Source organism: Caretta caretta, chromosome 2 (genome assembly GCF_965140235.1).
Source record: "Caretta caretta isolate rCarCar2 chromosome 2, rCarCar1.hap1, whole genome shotgun sequence".
Taxonomy (NCBI): domain Eukaryota; kingdom Metazoa; phylum Chordata; order Testudines; family Cheloniidae; genus Caretta; species Caretta caretta.
Genome location: NC_134207.1, coordinates 35,874,927 through 35,894,825, shown reverse-complemented (window position 1 = coordinate 35,894,825; position 19,899 = coordinate 35,874,927). Strand labels below are relative to the sequence as shown.

At 41.5% G+C, this 19,899-nt stretch overlaps 1 protein-coding gene across 2 annotated transcripts in view; it reads right to left on the bottom strand.

The window, feature by feature from the left end:
* Positions 1–3,865: 3,865 nt before the first annotated feature.
* Positions 3,866–19,899, bottom strand: part of LRP12 (LDL receptor related protein 12) — a 101,541-nt gene continuing 85,507 nt past the window's right edge. For both annotated transcript variants that reach the window (XM_048841461.2, XM_048841462.2), the window contains 3 exons: positions 17,512–18,613; positions 16,723–16,855; positions 3,866–6,312 (listed from right to left, as the gene is read on the bottom strand). In XM_048841461.2, coding sequence (XP_048697418.1) covers positions 5,446–6,312; positions 16,723–16,855; positions 17,512–18,613 — 2,102 coding nt within the window. In that variant the 3' untranslated portion in view covers positions 3,866–5,445. The remainder of the gene's footprint in view (positions 6,313–16,722; positions 16,856–17,511; positions 18,614–19,899) is intronic.

The window sequence follows — 19,899 nt, the reverse complement described above, 5'->3', positions numbered from 1 at the left end:
AGCTCAAGCAGCAGACCCAATTACTGAAACCACGAACATCAATGCATCGTAATGGCAAAACCCATGGCTCTGGCTGCTGAATTCACCCTATCCAATACTGCTTGGAGAGAGATTCTAGCAGCCAGCTTACCTTCCTCCAAAAGAGCCTGAAACTTCTGCCTCACCTCCTCTGGCAGTTTGTCCATGACATTATAGACATTATTCCACAGGGAGAAATCGTATTTTGACAGCAAAATGCTTGCTGGTTCAAGATATGAAAATGCAGACCAGCAGTAGACTAAACATTTCTACTGAAAAGGTCAAGACTTTTTGCTTCTCTTGATTTGGGGTTGATGCGGGCTGACCCAAGCATTCGCTCTTGCTCACTGTCAACAAAACCAACGAGCCAGGGGAGGAAGAGTATAAAATTGCTCATGACATGAGAAGGAATGTGGTACCTCCGTTTGGTTCCATTGGTGGCAGAGATGAAGGGTCCGCCATAGTATATTTGTGGGCTTCAGTATGGCCTTATTTACAGGCAGAACCACATGAAAAGGTACGGCCTATGCCAGTTTGTCCATCTATCTATGGGAGGAATCTTGTACTAAGTTCACTTGACGGTCCAAAGAGGAAGCCACCCTCTTTAACAGGTCCTGGTATGTCCTGTAGTCATCTTGCATAGGAGAGGACACCCCAGATATCAACGCCTCATATGGTGATGAGGTGGAGGCTTCCACAGGTAGTTGAGGAGTCTCCTCTTGAACTCCTTTCACAGGAGGCTTTGGCAATCAAGTTTGGCCTTGCTCACTATCGAAATCAGTAATGGGAGCAACTTTTTGAGTCTCTTCTCAAGAGCTATGGTGATGTCTGCTTGGGGATCTGAAGGGAGGAGGAACCAATGAGGACCTAAGGTGGGAGGAAACCCCCAGCAGTTCCAAAAATGTCATTGGTAGGCCACAGGGCCCCAACTCCTACCAGCTCATTAGTCTGAGTCTCTGGACCAGTGTGAACCCTCTGATTCATACCATAAATGTAGTCCTCAATAAAAGTGAATGATTCCTACTATCCAAGAATGAGGGACACAGGAGCCTACTTCTGACTCTGAGCCCAAGTCTCCTGAACACAGAAGCACCCTCTTGGTAGTGAGGTCTGGCACTGAGTCTCCAGAGACTTAGGCACCATGAAGAGCATACTTGATTTGCCACTTGACAGTAGCAGGCAAGACACTGGGTTGACTGAAGCAGGCCATGGTACCAGGGGATGCAGCATGCTTGCAGCCTGCATATCCAATGGCCCCGAATGAGCTGACTCCTGCACCGCTAGGAAATCTGGAACTAAAAAGAACAAGAAATCTTGCATCACAATGTAAGCCTCCAGTATTGTTGGCACAAAGAGGGTCCCCTGATGCTGCTTTTGTTGCATCAGAAGGGTTGGTACCAAGGGTTGTGGCAGTGGTTGGCCTCAATGACACTAACCTTGGAGCAGGAGTCTATGACCCTGCCTGAGGTGCTATTGGCATCAGGGAGTGCCTCCTCTCTGAGGACACACTCTTCCCTGCCTACTTACTGGCAGACAGTGCTGGAGACCTCAATCTTTGGAGGATGAGTCCTCTTCAAAACACCCTGATGATGTTTCTTTCTTGGCATTGGGGAAGAAAAGAGGCTCCAGGATTCAGTAATGTCTGGAGGAGCACTCCTTACTCAAGTCGACATGTTTGGTATTGACACCAAACAGGAAGGCTCTGAAGTTGGATGCAGGGCAGCCTCCATGAGAAGGTGACGAAGCCTTGTCTCTCCATCTTTCTTGGTTCAGGGCTTAAAGTTCCTGGAGATCTGGCACCTGTCCCGGATGTAACTGCACTGAGGCACTTTAAACATGAGAATGGTTGTCACTTACCAGCCTGGATTTCCTGCAGCTGGTGCAAGCTGCTTAAAGCCCAGAGACTGAGGCATTTCCCCAGTACTGGGCATCACAAGTGGGAACACATAGATCTATTAGCTATACTATGAAAACACTACAAAAATGAGTACCAATTATATATAAGAAAACAATTTTCCTGAAGGGGGGCAGGAATTGCTAAAGTGCTCTGACTACCAATCACAGTTGGTAAAAAGGGACTGAGGGAGGTGGCTCCACCCTTTATACCATTGCACAGCAGCATGAGGCAGCACAGGGGGCATGTGCCACCCTAATGGGTAGCATTAAGGGAAAAATATCTCACACTGGTGCAGTGGGTGTGCACACACCTGAAGTGAAGTGAAATGAAATGGACTTGTGCAATCACTCAAAGAGCCTGTGGATTAAGTCCCAGTTGCAATGAGGATTTAACAGTCATTAATTTAAATAATTAATATGAATTTCCCAGAATAAGCACTAAGATTAGCAGTTTGAACAAGCATAAACTTTGCCTGGGAGTTCTGATTTTGTTAGCACGGTAGTAAATAAAACACAACAATAATTACAACTCTAAGGAAGTTGTTTTATTTTCAGGGTGCTCTACTAGAATTAATTTTGGAGCAGGGATGGGTCAAAAAAATTCACTTGTATTCATGCACATGTTGGACTTGTAACTGGAAACTAGATAAGTGAAATAGTTGTGTTACAGAGAGACTCAAGCAACCAACCTTATATTTAGGACTGCATGATAGATGATGAAAGACAAAATGTGGTATGTGAAAGGAATAAATTACATCTACATGTGAACTCATTCTACATTTAGAAACTGTCATACAAAGAAAATAGAAACCTCTTATAAAAACTGTGCAGTCTTCAGAGCTGGTAGCTGAACGTGATGTCATATTTAACAAAAATTAAATTATAAGTAAAAGGTTTATTTGACAGCAACTATGTATCTTTAACATTTCCTTCAGATGTCTCAACATTTGCGAAAAGACAAATAAAAAAAACACTTCATGATATATTTCCAGCAGTTCAGACGGAAACAAACGTGTAGAGGTACAGTTGTCTGCTCAGAGTGCTAATGATACCATTTGTATTCCCAGTAACAATGAGCTTGATAGCTACCCTTAAATTATGTTGCATTAAAAGCATTGTAACAGACTGTAAATAAAATCTATATTTTCAGTGGCTAATGTCCCAATTCCCAATCATATCCTACTCCCATGTTTTCTGTCTAATTGTTCTCCTTTAGAAAAACTGACCATTGTACTTCACTTCTCCCCTAACAAATCTCTATATGCAAACCTATAGACTTTAATAGAATCAATACTGTTCACTTGTTGTTTGTATGTATATGTCTGACATGTTTCATGAGGCCTTGTACTAATGCTTGATAGGAAGCAGTTATTCAAACAGTTTCAGAATCACTTTCCAATGTCATTGATTCAGTTAGGTTTTTTTTTAAAAAATATTAAAATACCAATTTACATCAGAACATGGAGTGAAGAGTTTACTTGGTTCATATGTATTTTAGGGCCAGTTTTTGCTGCACCTTATTCATGCTGCATAGTAACTTGCTCCGCAAGTAGTCCCGCTAAAATAAACAGAATATGGTATTAGTCAATGAGGATAAGGGCTGAAAAAACTGGAGCTAATGATTTGTACCTTAACACCTCTGGCACAACTGAATTTAATGCTTGCATTTGGGAACTGAAGAATGACTAATTTCAAAGAGTCCTCAACACCTGTATTGCACATAGGTTCCTCAAAGCTCAATGTGCAGGATCATACCTTGAGCTGGATATATACCTGTTACCTCTTGAGAATAAACCTACAGGTTGTAAAATTTTGCTTCATTTTCTCAGATTGCTGATGTGAATGAAGAGAGCGAGCGAGCGAGATGTCTACTATTCAGTTTTTTCTTTTAGATGTGTTTGTACTCCATAGATGAGGGTTTAAAAAAAATAAACAAAAAAACAAAAACAAGTAGATCTTTGGGTTTATCTTTAAAAAGTACCTCAAAACATAACAAAAATTCATTTTAATTTTGATACATATTAAAACATTTTAGTCAGTTCTGCCTGACAGCATAACATGACAGAAATGCACAAGACTTTAAACATGCTTTAAAATGACATTCAGCAATGTATTTAAAATTTAATAAATAGCATACAGTCACACACAAATACATTTTTCATACTGAATCACTAAGCCTACTCAAAATAGACTGGCAAAGAATAAATAAGACAGTAGTTGACAATTTTTTTGTTTTTGTTTTTAAAAGATGTAGATTCCTGCTATCACGCTAGTTGCCACACATTTACCTGTTTATCACAAAATTGGAAATTATAAACAATTTTTTTCACTGATCTGTTTTGCTCCAACTTGTAATATTACCAAAAAAAAAAAAATTTACATGGATATACTGAAGGGTTTTCTTTCTTTCTTTTTTTTTTTTTTTGAACAACCAGTCTGAAACCAAGTAAGTCAATTTTTTTAAATACAATGAATAAATAGGGATTTAGTCAAGGAAATTCAATTGTAACAAAATGCAACTCCCCAAGAAAAGAGCCATGGAAATATATAGCAATTGCAATATTAGAGAATAGTACTTAAAGTGATAGTGCTTGTGCACTAAGCTCATTAGAAACCTCAATATGATTTTAGTGCAAATCCCTTGAATCCAAATAAGCTTTATATCTATATTACTAGGGAAAGATCTATTACCAGTTGGAATGTATCCTGTTTAGTAATGTACCTATATCAGATATTTTTAAGAATGCATATTGTAACATCTTCAGTTATTTGATTTTTTGTCCTCAAACTGAGATAACGAATGACCTGGGATTTTATATCCTACTTAGTTGTACCATATTGGATTGCAATTTATTAAATGTCAGATTCCAATGTTATAAAGACTATAAAAGGGTTTTTGCCATTAGTTTATCTAATTATACCTAAATTTGATACATCTCTGCATTTTGAACTTTTGAAAGAAAAAAGTGTTATGGTGAAAGTCTCTCCCTTTGAAAAAGTTCACATGATGTAATTCAAGAATATTTAGACAAAATGTTATATAAACCTCAAAAGGAAAAATACACATTTTTACATTAACAATCCTTACCAGCATTTAGTATATTAAGTTACAAGTACGTTGGCAATAATACAATGGATTCAATTTCCAAAGGAAAAATTCTGTACAAATTAACCTGTTAATATGGGGTAAACAAACAGGCAGTCAGTAAGTCTTGAGTAGCCATGTTTCTATTGTGAACTACAGTACCAGGATAAACTAATTTGAAACTAACTGGATGAACCCTGGTTACTTAAAGAGTAACTCATTTACACTGGATACATTTATTCCGAGTCATTAAAACGTTCACTTTAGTAGTCCAGAATTACCCAGTATAAGAAATGTTTATTGAACCACACAGGCAAAAACATGTTAATCACATGATTTTACCTTGGACTTTTTAAAACTAGAATCTAGTTTTCTTAACTATGAAGTACAAAACAATGACTGATATTGCTCCAACTTGTATTCAATCTCCCCTATTCAATCCGTACCTAACAAAGTAACAATGCCTCATCGTCACTAGTTTCATTTTTCAGTGCTGCTTCTAAGCAAGTGTCGGGTATCTGGGCAGTGTGTACAATACCACAGCGCTCACATGGGCCATCTCGTTTACATGACCTTACTCCATGATGCATTGCACTGTAAGGCTGCCTAAGCCCTTGTCCTTGATCTGAGGAGAGATCAAGCAGGGGTCTTGAACAGTCATTCATATCAAAGTCTGATGCTACATCAGAAACCGGAATTAACATTTCAACATCGTCATCTTCATCTCTTCCACTTACACCATTATCAAGCTGTCTCAAAGGACTTTGGTTCTGATTTACTGAGCTTGATCTCCCTAAAGTAAAGCGTACCCAACGTAATCCTTGAGTCATACGACTTAGTGCACTAGTGAGCTGGTGGCGTGCTGGACTTGCACTTGGGGGTTCTACACTTGTCATTTCTCTTCCATTATCTGTATTACCACCACTGGTATTCTGAGCTGAGGAACTTCCACATGCTCCTACTGTTGCTTCTATTGCTGTTGCAGGTGGAATTTTTTGAGGCAAAGTGGCAGCAACACCACCAACTGCTCCTGCTGTGTCTCTTCTTTCATTTTCTGTGTCTGTGTCATCAGATTCAACTGAAAATAGACTTCTGTGAGTATTACTTCTTTCAGCTTCTCTGCTAGTACTCTGACTGGCAACAACATCATCTCCATCTGCTGAGACTACTGCCAGTGATCCAGAATGACGGGACCTTGCAAAATTAAAAATTCGATTCCAAATGTTACTTGACCTGCCAGCAATCGGAAGTCTGATTGAGGTAAATCCAAGCTGAGATCGCACTGCTAGTCTCAGGTTTTCCAAAACTGAAGCCTGAAAAAAATGACACACAAATTAGTCACTGAGAGCTGACAGTGTGCCAGAAAAGGAGGAAGATACACAACCTAAATGAGAGATGTTAGCATATAGGCTTGTTTGTCAGCCTGAGATAGAATTTTGGGTTTGACTTTTTTATACTTTTATATATTATACTAATATGTATGAAGAACAACGAACAAAGACACTGTGTTGCATTTCCCACAACCAGATGGGGCTTTTCGTACAATGGGAAGCGATAAGGGATAGAGCAGTTAAAAGTGTTATTGGGCATGGTGGGAATGTAATACATGAGCACACACACTTGATGACTCCATCAACTCCTTATCTCAAAGCAAGGTCAGGCAACCATTTGGTAGGGGCAAGAGAGGATGGGGGGGTACAAAAGGGGTGGGATGAAGACCCCTACTCAAAACACTCCAGAACAGAACATGACGATAAGTTATAAGGGATGTGACTAGGGGCATGCATTCCAGGTATATCTGCGCCGGCTAAGAAGGAGGAATTGGGAATAGTAATGGGAGAATGGGGGACTGGGAATAGGGGAATGAGGAACAGGGACAGAGGCAAGGATTTGCAGCATCAGAGCTGGGAAGGGAGACACAGGGTAAATGCTCTGCGGCACCAGAGCTGAAAACAGAACACTGGGAAGAGGGAGCTCCATTGGAGTGTGGAGCTAGGGGTTAGAAGAAGAAGGGGTTCTATTGGCGTATAGAACTATATTTGGGGGAGGGGAAGGGGGAAACTATCGCTGTATAAAGTTAAGCCTGACTGGTATGAAGGGCTTCGGAATATGTTTGCTTGGAACTAAACCCCAATAAACATCGCATTGTCTGTTCTTCGGACTTCTGGTCTTTTGCTCTGTCTCTGCATGACAAGAACCAGGAGAGAGGGTGAAGGGAAAGCCCTCTAACAAGAGAGATCTAAATCTAGGTGCTCAGATACTACAGTGATGAATTTGGGACAAGAACCTAAATTAAAATCAAATATAGTCCAGGCAATACACAGGCTGTAGATATCTTGTAATGCTGTTGGAATATTTGGGAGAACAATTAAAGGCTCCACTAAGTGCAAATTTTAGAGGGATTTAAATGGAGAGGTTGGGAATAGGAGTAGTGGGAGACCATTCTGAGTATAAGATTGGTATGGAAGATGCCTAGATCCTGTAAGGTGTGGAATATACTATAAATGGGGCAACTAACATGACGGTTTGGGGGGGGAGGGAAGAGGAGGAGGAGGAGGAAATTAGAACCGTAATGTAGATGAGATGTGGTTTTGCAAAATTCAAGGACCCGTATGAGGTGAATGGACATGAAAAGGGATGTAATTTGGTTAGAAGAGTAATAGGGAAGGGTGAAGGAGGAGCTTCACAATGAAATGCAGGGAAGCTGAAGTTGTTGAGGTGCAAGATAACCAAGGTATATCAAGAATGACTTATTTGGAAGGCTAAAATAAGGGATTTTAGAAGTGCTGTTCAAAAGAAGTGACAAGATTTGGCAAATATTTTGGGTCAGAAGGAGAATGAGACAGGAAAGTTGACCACAAACACCAAATTCTCTAAGCTTAAGTGATAATGAAGCCTATACACAAAGGTTAAGGTTTTCAAAAACAGGAGTCTAAAGTTAGGCATCTAAATAAATAACTTGTCATTTTAGAAGTGCAGAGCAGCCAGCAGCTTCTATTAATCTCAACAAGAACTTCTAGAAGCTCAGCATTTCTAACCCACCCACCCCCCAACAAGCTACTTATTTCGATGCCCTAACTATAGATTTGGGCGCCTATCTGTAGTGTCCTATTTTTGAAAATCACCCTAAGTCACTAGTAACTTTTGGAAAATCTTAGCCATATACTTGTAGCTTAAATTCTAAAAAGTGTTTGCAAATTTGAAATGTGTCTGCTGATCAAGACATTAGGAATAAATACTTAAGACATCCTGATTTAACATTAAAAAGAATACTTAAAAAAAATCAATATGAAGAATTCTTTGCAACTTTACATATGCAGATTAAAACCAGAAGAATTATTTTTTCCTTCTCCATTTCATATTCCTATTTTGGAACGTACTAGATGTGATTCTATTCTTCACACAAGTTTCACATTAGAATAATTACTGACATCAATGGAAAATTAGGAGTACATCCATTTTTGTAATTGGAGGAAGACATGGTCCTTTATGACTAGCTCTGGCAAATGACAAGAACTTAAAAAAAAAAAACCTGCATGAATTGGTGGGTAATTTATAAACAGTTCAGATAATATTCTCTCCACTGCCTTAGACAACATGCATCTATTTTGTAATGTTGCATCTGTTCCTAAATAGGAGCTTCCCAGTTGTTGGCAAAGGAATGAAATTAGCTCTTACGTTTTGCATAAATGCTTGCATACATTTAATATAAAGTGTAGGCTAAAATTTTACAAGGTATTAAAGGAGGTATTAGTGATTCCTTGATGGGTATCTTTCAACACTCACTATTCTGTTGGAAGAGGAACTTTACCTTCTTTCATAGACTCTGACTGTGGTTGTTGTCCCTAAAGTTGGAAAACACCTTACCTTATGCAGCTCCTAGAGACTCATATCACTATTGAATTATGACAGAGGCTTTAGTAAAAATACTAGCTAGCCAACTGCAGTTCATGTTCTCAGTTTATATAAACCCTGATCAAACAGAATTAAAGATAAACAATTGTTGGAAAAATGATTGCAGACACTTTGTACAGACCCATTATATTCCAAATAGTCTATGGTATCATCAAGCAAGCCAGCTCAGAACAGTAGTGGATTAGGGGTTTGTTGTAATCCAGCCAAACACTAGGTCTTTATTGAACAGAAGATTGTGGGAATGTAAAAATTGCTAGGCTACCATGGATTTTTATATTTATATATATATAAATAAATAAATTAAATAAAAAGAATCACACCTGCCAGAAACGTATACACATCTTTCAGCAAAGGCTACTCTATGAGTTTGGGATAGAATTAGGACAAGGTATGTTGTTCTCTCTCATCAATGACACCCACTGAAAATAATATAGATTTTAACCCAAATCATAAACCAGAGTTTTAAAGATTGAGAGCACCATAGAATACATATGATTAGCCAGCTATTCAATAAAGAAACTTTTCTAATTTATTTAGAAATCAAAACTAAGTTTCACTGGCCTTCTCTCCCATGGTTCAAGTTAGAAAAAGTTAAGAAACATAATGCCTAAAAAAAACCCCTTCTATACAGAAATCTAACCTTAACAGAAGTGATGGCACCTGGTCAATCAGGAAACAAAAAAGTAACTAACTGATATCTATCTTGGCAGACAACTTTCCTAACACAAAAAATATCCATATTTGGCATACTGGGAAGAGGACCTGGATAGACAATTTACCCCAGAGTAATAGGGTTTGAGCTGGAAAAAGAAGACCAGCAATCTCAGTTTGTAGCACAATAACAGAAAAATTCTTTAAGATACTGCTTCCATGGCTAAATAAATATATAAATACCAATGTACACACACACACAAACTCTCTCTCTAAATGAGGATAAATGATGGAGAAATTGGGGTGAAAAAAAGAGTTTTTATGCATATTACATGTGAATATGTTTTGTGATGTGGTATCACTATACTCCGTGTTTTACATTTGGTAATTTGTAAATTTCAGTAATCTGCAGTAAATCCCATTTATTAGTTTCTGCTGTACTTTACTTCCAAAAGTTATTATAAATGTTTTAATTCACTACCTTGTGGTTTATTAAGAAAATTCACATATACATTCTGATCTATATTATGAAAAGAGGTAAACAGAAGAGCCTGATTTATCTGCTTTGTACCATTCAATATTCTTTATACTTTTATCAGTCCCTCTCAAAACTGCAGTATAGTCCTCTTCACTAAAATTATATCTCCTTAGAGTCTATGAGATTCAGAAAAACATGAAGGCCTATTGACACTCTATAAAATCTCTCTATAAATTTATACTACTGTTCAAATTTACTCCTATAAAGGAAGTACAGAGTCCTACACACATCACAGGAGGGTCACAAGGATATTTTATACAAATTTATATATATTTTAGTACAGAACCACTTCCTCTGATCTGAAAGCAATTTTGATTAAGGAACAAGTGTCATTTTGATTTATTTTACTAAATTCCCAACAGGGTAATTCCATCATCCTAGTTGCCTGAAGAAAAACAACTGTTCTGTGAAGAATATTCCTTCTTTTCTCTGTTACAGAGAGGAACTAATCTCTTACCAATTTCTATATGTCCTGTTATTTTCTTTATTCTGAATGTTACCAGAACACTGAAAGAACTTGGTTGTGTCCAACTGGGATTTATGATGTTCAGCTTAAACAGCCTGCATTCCTGAATCATAACACAAACTGCCTATGCTTAAAATAGGAAAAGAAGTGTCAAGTTGCATGAGCCACATCTGTAAATACAAAACATTTTTTAAACAGGCCTCACATAAAGGCAGATTCTAACATCTATTACATATACGTTCAGCTCAGAATCCTATCTACAGCTGAAGTCTCTGTTGAACATGAAATATTTCCAGACAGAGGGAAGAACTCTTTTTGCCAAGATAAATATGGAGGATAGCATTTCCTACAAAAGCTGTGAAGTTATCTGTTGTTGTTGACTTTGTGTCTCCACCTGCTTCCATCAATGAAGCCAGCTGTTCCTTTTTGGTTTAATATGCACTATTAGGAAAGTAACACTCACCCAATTTCTATGCAAAACTATCTCGGTCACGTCTGAAACCTGGAATCTCAGATCACCAAATAGCTCTAATACGAGTTAACATTAAAAAGTCTGATATATGGGTAGCTCTGTGTTAAGGACAGTAACAAGTAGAAGACTTTTAACTTAAGACAAAACATTCAACATTGACTACTACAAGTATTTACTAGCATCACAGCTTATGGATGCTCTTTACATTAGTTGGACTGGTACCTAATGGCATTTTCCTGAAAATAATATGTACTTTGCAGTTCACCAAGTTTTCCCGAAAGGCTCCGTGAGAGAGTAGCCACTCAATGAAGTGTCAAAAGATTTCAAGATGTGCAGTTAAAGGGAAGTTTGAGGAAAGACGTTTTAAGTTTTTCTTTAAATACAGTCAGCTTTGGAAACTTAGGCATATATTATAGACAGAGCTGGTAGACACCTTACTGGATGAAGAGTTTTAATTTTAGCTCTAGACTGTATCAACATGTGTATGCACAACAGATCCAAATTATGGTAAATAAAACAAAAAACCCAACAGTTACCTACCTCTCCTAACTGTAATTCTTTGAGATGTGTTGCTCATGTCCATTCTAAGTAGGTGTGTGCATGCCATGTGCAGTCGTTGGAAGGTTTTTCCCCTAGCAGTACCCGTCTGGTCGGCTGTGGAGCCCTCTGGAGTCATGTCTGCATGGCAGTGTATATAGGCTCCTGCCAACCCGCCACCTCTTCAGTTCCTTCTTGTCAGATACTCCAAGAGGGAAGGCGGGTGGGTATTGAAATGGATATGAGCAACACATCTCAAAGAACACCAGTGAGGAGAGGTAGGTAACCGTTTTTACGTCTTCAAGAATGCTACTTTCCAGGAGAAGTAGAGGAGGGAGCATGTTGCCAATGGCTTAAAAGGAGGTTCCATCAGTCCAGACAGCCCAAGGTTGACATTGAGGAGTTGGCTGTTTTACTTGAGGAGGCAGACTGTTTAATCCCTTGAGGAAGCGGCCCACCATGGGGTTCCTGAAAAACTGAGCGTCCAGCTGAACTGGGGTGGAAAGCAGAGATAGCTGCGAGGTGCACATTTATTAATGATACTGAAAGACCCTTCTGTTTTAGATGCAGCAAATAGTTCAGGATAAAGGAAATTGATGCCTGTAAGGGTGGAGTGTGTTTCTGTAATGCCCAAATGGAGAATTTTTCCACTTTGCCAGACAGGTGGACCTAGTGGATGGCTTCCTGCTGCTAAAGAGGACATCTCTAACAGGGTCTGAGCACGTTGGCTCCAAGGGATTCAGCCACGGAGTTTTCATGCCATGAGATGGAGAGACTGCAGATTGGGAAACTGAAGGTAGCTGGGGTCCTGGGTGATCAAATATGGGCTATGGGGCAGGGTTATTGGCGTGTCCACCGACAGGTCTAGAAGTGTGGTAAACTGGTGTTGGAGAGGCCATGCTGGTGCTATTAAGATCATTGATGCTTTCTCCCTTCTGACTTTCAGCAGTACCTTGTGTACAAGTGGGAAGGGTGGGAAAGTGTATAGTAGGTGGTCCTTCCAAGGGAGGTGAAAAGCGTTTGCGAGTGAGCCCGAGCTGTAATTCAGGAAGGAGCAAAACTGGTGATGCTTCCTATTGTATTTCGTTGCAAACAAATCTATTTGGGGAAACCCCCACCGTTGAAAGATATTGTTCACAACATCCGGGCGGAGGGACCACTCGTGATTGTGAAATGACCTGCTGAGATGATCGGCCAACTCGTTTTGGGAATCTGAAAAGTATGATGCCTCTAGATGTATCGAATGAGCGATGCAAAAGTCCCACGGCTTAAGGGCTTCCCAGCACAGGGGAAAAAAACAAGCACCATGCTGTCTGTTTATATAGAACATTGCTGATGTGTTGTTGGTCAATACGGATACACATGTGCCCTCCAGATGGGCCTGGAATGTCTGGGAAGCAAGGCGGACCGCTCTTAGCTCCCTGTTGTTGATGTGCAACGAAAGTTCTACCTGGGACCAGAGGCCCCGAGTCTGCCTAAGTGTGCCTCCCACCCAATGCCAACGCGTCCGTTACTAGAGACAGCGAGGGTTGGGGCCTGAGAAAAAAAGCGCACTTCGGCACACACTGCTTGCGGGTTGAGACACCACCTGAGGGACTCAATAACTGGGGGAGTGAGTTTAACCAACTTGTCTAGGTGGTCCCGATTCAGCCTGTACACTGAGGCTAGTCACGCCTGAAGGGGACAGAGCCGCAGCCTGGCATGCCGTACTACATATGTACAAGTGGCCATATGGCTGAGAAGCTTCAGGCAATTTTGTGCTGTAGTGGTGGGGTATCACCCGAGTTCCTCTATGATGGCACCCATGGTGAGAAAGTGAGTTTCTGACTGGAGTCCAGGAGAGCTTTGATGAACTCTATTCTCCGAGTTGGGGTTAGGGTCGACTTTGCTACATTCAGTATGAGGCTGAGCCTGAGGAACATGGTCTGAACTAGGCTCACATGGGCCTCCACTTCAGCCCCGCACTGTCCTTTGATTAGCCAGTCATTGAGGTCTGGGAATACTTGCACCTGCCATTTCCACAGGAAGGCTGCCATGACCGACATGCACTTGGTGAACACCTGGTTGGCTGCAGAGAGGCTGAAGGGGAGAACTGTAAACTCATAGTGAGTGTTGCTGACCACCAAGTGGAAAAACCATCTGTGGGACAGGACTATGGTCACGTGAAAATATACATCCTTCAAGTCGAAGATGATGTACCAGTCCCCCAGATCCAGAGAGAGGATAATGGAAGCCAGGAAGACCATGCAAAACTTTATCTTCCTCATGAATTTGTTGAGGTTTCGCAGGTCTAGAATAGGTTTGAGCCCACCCTTGGCCTTCAGGATTAGGAAATTCCAGGAATAGAACCCCCTGCCCCTGAATTCTAGAGTGACCTCCTCCACCGCCCCAAGATGTAGGAGTGTCTGCACCTCCTGCATGAGAAGCTGCTCATGAGAAGGGTCCCTGAAGAGGGATGGGGAAGGAGGGTGGGAAGGCGGGAGGGAACAGAATTGGAGAGAATATCCTAATTCTCCCATGCTTAAGACTGAGTGGTCTGGGGTGATTTGTGCCCAGGCATCATAGAAATGGGACAGAGGATTCACAAAGGGAGGGGAAGGATCCGGGATCTGAACTGGTGCATCACCCGCGGGCGCACCTTCAAAAGTTTGGCTTGGAGGCTGGGGGCTGCTTTGCTGAGCCCTGTCCCTGGTTAGAGGAGGACTGAGAGGGTCTCCGTCTGTTACTTCTGCCCGCTTCCTGCCATAGTCCTGCTTAGGAGGAGCTGGCTAGAATCAAGAAGCAAGCTGCGGTTTAAAATGGTTTCTTTGGGGGGCTGGCATATGAAGCTCCAGGGACTTCAGAATTGCCCTTGAATCCTTTAGGCTGTGGAGCTTAGTGTCTGTTTGCTCCAAAAATAGCCCTATGCAGTTGAAAGGCAAGTCCTGACACCTGAAGCCATGGGCTTCTTCTCATGGCTATAGCTGTTGCCATGGTATAGGTTGCCGAGTCCGCTGAATCTAAGGAGGCCCGTAAGGAGGGCCTTGTGACAACCTTGCCTTCCTCAAGGATGGCAGCAAACTCTGAATGGGAGTCCGTCAAAAGTAGCTCTTTAAACTTGGACATGTTCCAAGAATTAACACTGTAGCGGCTAAGGACTGCCTGTTGGTTAGCAATGCAAAGCTGGAATATACCTGGAATATACCCCCAATAGAATATACCTTCCTACCAAAAAGGTCCAGCTTTTTTGCCTCTTTGGATTTAGGTGTCGGTCCTGGCTGTCCCTGCCTTTCCTTCTGGTTGGCTGCCTCCACCACCAAAGTGCCCGGCTAAGGGTGAGTGAACAGGTACTTATACCCTTTGAACGGCACAAAATACTTCCTCTCCACCCCATTAGTCATGGGGGAGGGTAGAGAGATGGGCATTTGCCACAATGCTTTAGTAGTGTTGTGGATGGCCTTAATGAGGGGGCAAAGCCACCCTCGAGGGACCTCGCAGCACCAAAATGACGACCTGGGAGTTGAACAACTCCGACATCTCCTCTACCTGCATGCCCAAATTTTCAGCCACCCTACTGATTAACTCCTGGTGGGCTCTGTTGTCCATGGCTGGCAACATGGTAGATATGCCTGCCACCACTTCATCTGGGGAGGATGAGGAAGATGCCTGCGGGGGTTCTGGGTTTTCCTGACCCTCTGGCTCGCAGGGATCCCCTTGCGCTGAAACACCCTGCATGGCACTGGGAGCGGTGCTGGTCTCCGTGCCCATCTCAGTGCCTGCCTGCGTGCCCATCTCCTGTCCCCAGAGAGGTTCCTGGGCTACAGATGTTGATGATGGAGGGGCCAGCACCTCCAAAACCACTGACAAGGATCTGGCCCCAGTGGTAGGCCCACAGGGTCCAGAAGGGCCACTGAGCCAGTGCCTGACACTGTGGTGGTCATGACATAATAGGCATTGGCTGCCTCTCCTGTTGTCTGGAATAGTGCTGGCTTCACCCAGAGGCAAATGATTCCACCTCCAAATCCCACAAGGACTCCGTCTGGAGCGGTGCCGCATCATTGCTTGCCCCTGGAAGGCACAGGACCTCTTTGCAATGCCGATGGTGCTGGAGCCTACACAAGGGATTGTGCCGTCATTGCTATGAGGTGACTAGCCACCTCAAAGGTGCCTAGTGTGGAGGGAAGGTCTAAGTCCTCCTCCTGAGGCTCCCGCACTGAGGAGTCCACTAGAACCAGACTTGACGGACTTCCCAGTGAGGCCAGAGTCGATGGTGTTGGCTGAGTCAGAGCTGAAGGTGTCATGGCACAGGACACACATTGCTGGTGTTTCCTCATTCCACTGCTCTAGTGGGAGAGCAACCTCTCTTCTTGAGTCTTCTTCCTTTTGTGCAGCACTGGCGAATAGGGGCACTTGCATCGGAGGTCGTCTTCGGTGCCAGGGAGTGGCAATGCTGCGGATCTCTGGAATCCAAGTCCTTTCTCGGTGCCACGGCCTCTCTTACCGAGGCCGGTCCACTCCGCACTGAAGTGCTGGACTTAGGGTCAGATGCCACCTGTGCTGCCTAGGGATGAAGGGCTGACTCCATGTGGAGCAATTTTATCCTGAAGTCCCTCTCCTTTTTAGTTCTTTAGTGAAGCCCCTACAGATCTTGCACTTCTCAGTCTGATTGGCTTCCCACAAACACTTTAAACAGGAGTCATGTGCGTCCTCCCTTTGGCATAGGCTTCAGACAGGACCTGCACGGCTTGAACCCTTGAGACCGTAGCATGCCGTGGTCCCAGGGAAGGGAAAGGTGGGGGGGGAGACACTTTTGAGTGATTGACTTTGCAACCTTAATGTTCTTTGTATGCAATATATACACAACATCCACCACTGCACCTACCAGTTGTAACTTTTCACATAACATGCCTTTTACTATTGAGAGATATTGGCATTCCTTTAAAAAAATTGTTGAAATTGTTTGCAAAGTGATTCAGTTGTGTGCCGTCACCATCTCTTATGATGGAGAGTTGTCCAATATTTAAAAGTAATTGTGGTACAAAAATATTGATGTGGCTGAAGAAAGTGATAAATCTCAAAACCCAAAACATGGTAGTTAGAAAGCCAAGTTTGTAAAAATTTAAATTGGATGGCCTGCTATTTTGGGATAATCAGAAACACCTTACCTGGTTTGGTGAACAAACAGGAAAATCTTCAACCGGTGGAATTAAGCCTTGAGCAATTAACTGTCCGTAAGATGGAGGAGCTTCTCTTCTTAACAACTCAGCTTCAACCCTTGACAACTGTGTTTCAAATGATCTTTCAAGAAGAAATAAAAGTTATATAGTACATAAACAGAGAGCATGTATTCATAGATAGGGATTAGACCATAACAAAATTGATAAGATTCATATTATTTATGGTAGTAGAATTTTTAATTCAGTTTGATCACATGATTACACAATTCCAGTGCTACTCTCAGTATAAGACTGGTGACAAAAGCAGCATTCTAATTCATATTAAAATAAGGACAAAATTTAACACATGAGACAGTGAGAGGTAGACACACTAAGAAAAAGAAGAATGAGAAACCCTGGCACATGACAGTCCAAAAGAGAACAAGCAGAACACATAGAAATGCTGCCAGTCAATCACAACAACACTATTTAATTTTAATTTACTTCAGAATGAGACCACAGACTGAAAATTAGCACCTTTTCATTTTTTTCTGTTGGACAACTAAATATTACATTTTAGCTGCCCACAGGCAAGTGATCAAAATTATTCTTTCCCGTCATCGCCACCATCACTGCCAATAAGAATTTCAAAAATACAGAGAGGGGAAGAATACCTTTAGGAGTTATACAATACTAATAAGACCATTCTTATTGATATATGCTTATGTTAAATTGTTTACTGTGTACATTATATAATTACAATACTTTATCTTAGCTTTGGGAACATGTGCTACTTACCTTCGTTCAAACATCCTCAGTGAATACAGCTTACAAGTACATCCCAGTGCAATGACAAGCAGCAATCCACAGATAAGGCTCCCAATGACAGCTGCTGTTATTACTCTGGTGGGTACAATGACCGGGCAATTCTCTTCATCACTACCATCACCACAGTCATCTTGAGAATCACATACCCAGCTCTCAAACACACAGCGATTATTTTTACAGTGAAAATTTCCAGGTTGGCAAAAGAAGCAATTCTTCTCATCTGAACCATTAGGGCAATGATTCTGATAGTTGCAGCGATCTGAACGAGGATAGCAAACGCCATTTCGAGAGCAGGGAAACTCTTCTTTTTGGCACATGCTGCAATTGGTTTCATCCCTTCCATTTGGGCAATGCCAATAGCCATCACAGCGCTGTTGCTCTGTGTAGCAACCCCAGTTACCACCACATGGAATTTCCCATGGCAAACAGAAACCATCTACTTGATACGTAGCATTAAATCCTCTTGCAGCATTTACTTTGTCAGCACAAAAATGCACTCTTATCTGCCCAGAAGAAGAAATAACTGTAAGGGGTGCATGAGAGTCAAATGCAGTTAACACACGCAAAAGCTTGCGTGGATTTTCCTCTAATCCATCATATATTTTGACATAGTCTCCATAACCAGCACCATCAAGTTTAAAATCAGTGAAGCGCAAAATTACTTTGCGATGATCACCAGTGTCTATTAGCCAGGTGCAGTTGCTTCCAGGAGGATAAAAGTCTGGGTAATTGGGAGAATTGAAAGTACCATAAAAATATTTTAACCATTGCCCACATGTTGGCACATCACAGTCTACTTCATCTCCTAAGTCAAGACAATCAATGTTTCCATCACATTTTAAAGATTCTGGAAGGCAGGTGTAAACTTTGGTGAAGCGAGAAAGACACTGAAACTGGGTGTAAGCACAAGGTTGAAAGGAAGAAGCTGTTGGAGGATTAGCGATGGCACAGATTTCTTCATCAGAGTTGTCTCCACATTCATCCATGTTATTACATTTCCAAGTTTCTGGAATGCATTTTCCATTAGCACAATGAAACTGGTTACAATCACATCTTGGTTCATCAGATTTTCCTGAAAACACACATTTAACAATTTGTAAAAATAGGTAACTTCTACTAGACTCCAGTACTTTCTGGTCATCATTGCATATTAATTATAAATATCATGTGGTTACAGAGTACCTTATAACTATTTCGGTCTCCGTAAATAATTGCAACCCCAAACACATCCAAATATAATACAGTATTTTAAACAGCAAATTCTGCCAGTATGACAGCTTGAGCCTGATTCTCAGCTTCTTTAAATCAAGGTAGCTCCACTGAAGTCAACAGAGCCATGACAATTTACAACAGTAGAAAATCTGGCCCCCTTGTCTGCACAAAGATACCTAAAATGATTAGATGATAAGGGTTAGATAAAAATCAATTCCCCCTCCCACCCAAACCACAAGATTGTCATACCCCAGTAACTCGTAGGGAACAGGCTCTTTTTCACTAGAGCAGCAGGCTCCACTCCCCTTCACAGCATGTTGTATGCTTCCCAGCTCCTGCTCTGCAACCAGGAATCCACAGGAAGGAGGAGGAGGTGGGAGCCATTATACCCCTCATCAGCCCCCCCACAGGACCAAGACGACGACCACTCTCTTTGGCTGCTCCTACTTTTCTCCTGCCTAACCTGAAACAAATAGGACAGCAGAGCCCAGCAGCAGGCAGGCAGAACAGAAAACAAAAATATATAGCCAGGAAGCTGGAGATAGCAGGGGGTGGGCCTGATACCTGACAGGTATGCCTAGATCTTGATAGCCTTGGGAGATACTAAAACCAGCATTAAGGTATTTAGTACTGTATTCAGTATTAAGACCTATCCTGAGAGCCACACACTGTATTGGCCACTACTGTCTTCCAGAGCCATCTTGTAGTTGCAATAGCACTTCTCATCAAAGATTAATTTATTAAGACTTCACCTATACTCAGCTGTAAAGTATGGTTTGAGAACACTTATAATTTGGTTCTGCAATCAGACTGGGACAAAGACATTAGAACCATGTTTAAATAAATGCGAATAGGTTTTTTAAAAAAAAGTTTTTGCCAAACCATGTTATAAGCTAGGTTAGTTGGATCCATATTTACAAAGCTCCCAGGTACTGTTTAAAAGTAGTATGATGGATGGACTCTGTATAGCACATCCTCAAGAACTTAGCTTGATTAACACAGCTTTAAACAGAACAATAGACACGGTGTATTTAAAAGAAACCAATACAGAGGCTGTATTCTCCAATAGTTAGGGCACAGGACTATGACTCAGGAGATGTAGATTGTATTTCCAGTTCCACTAATGACCTGCTGAGTGACCTTAGG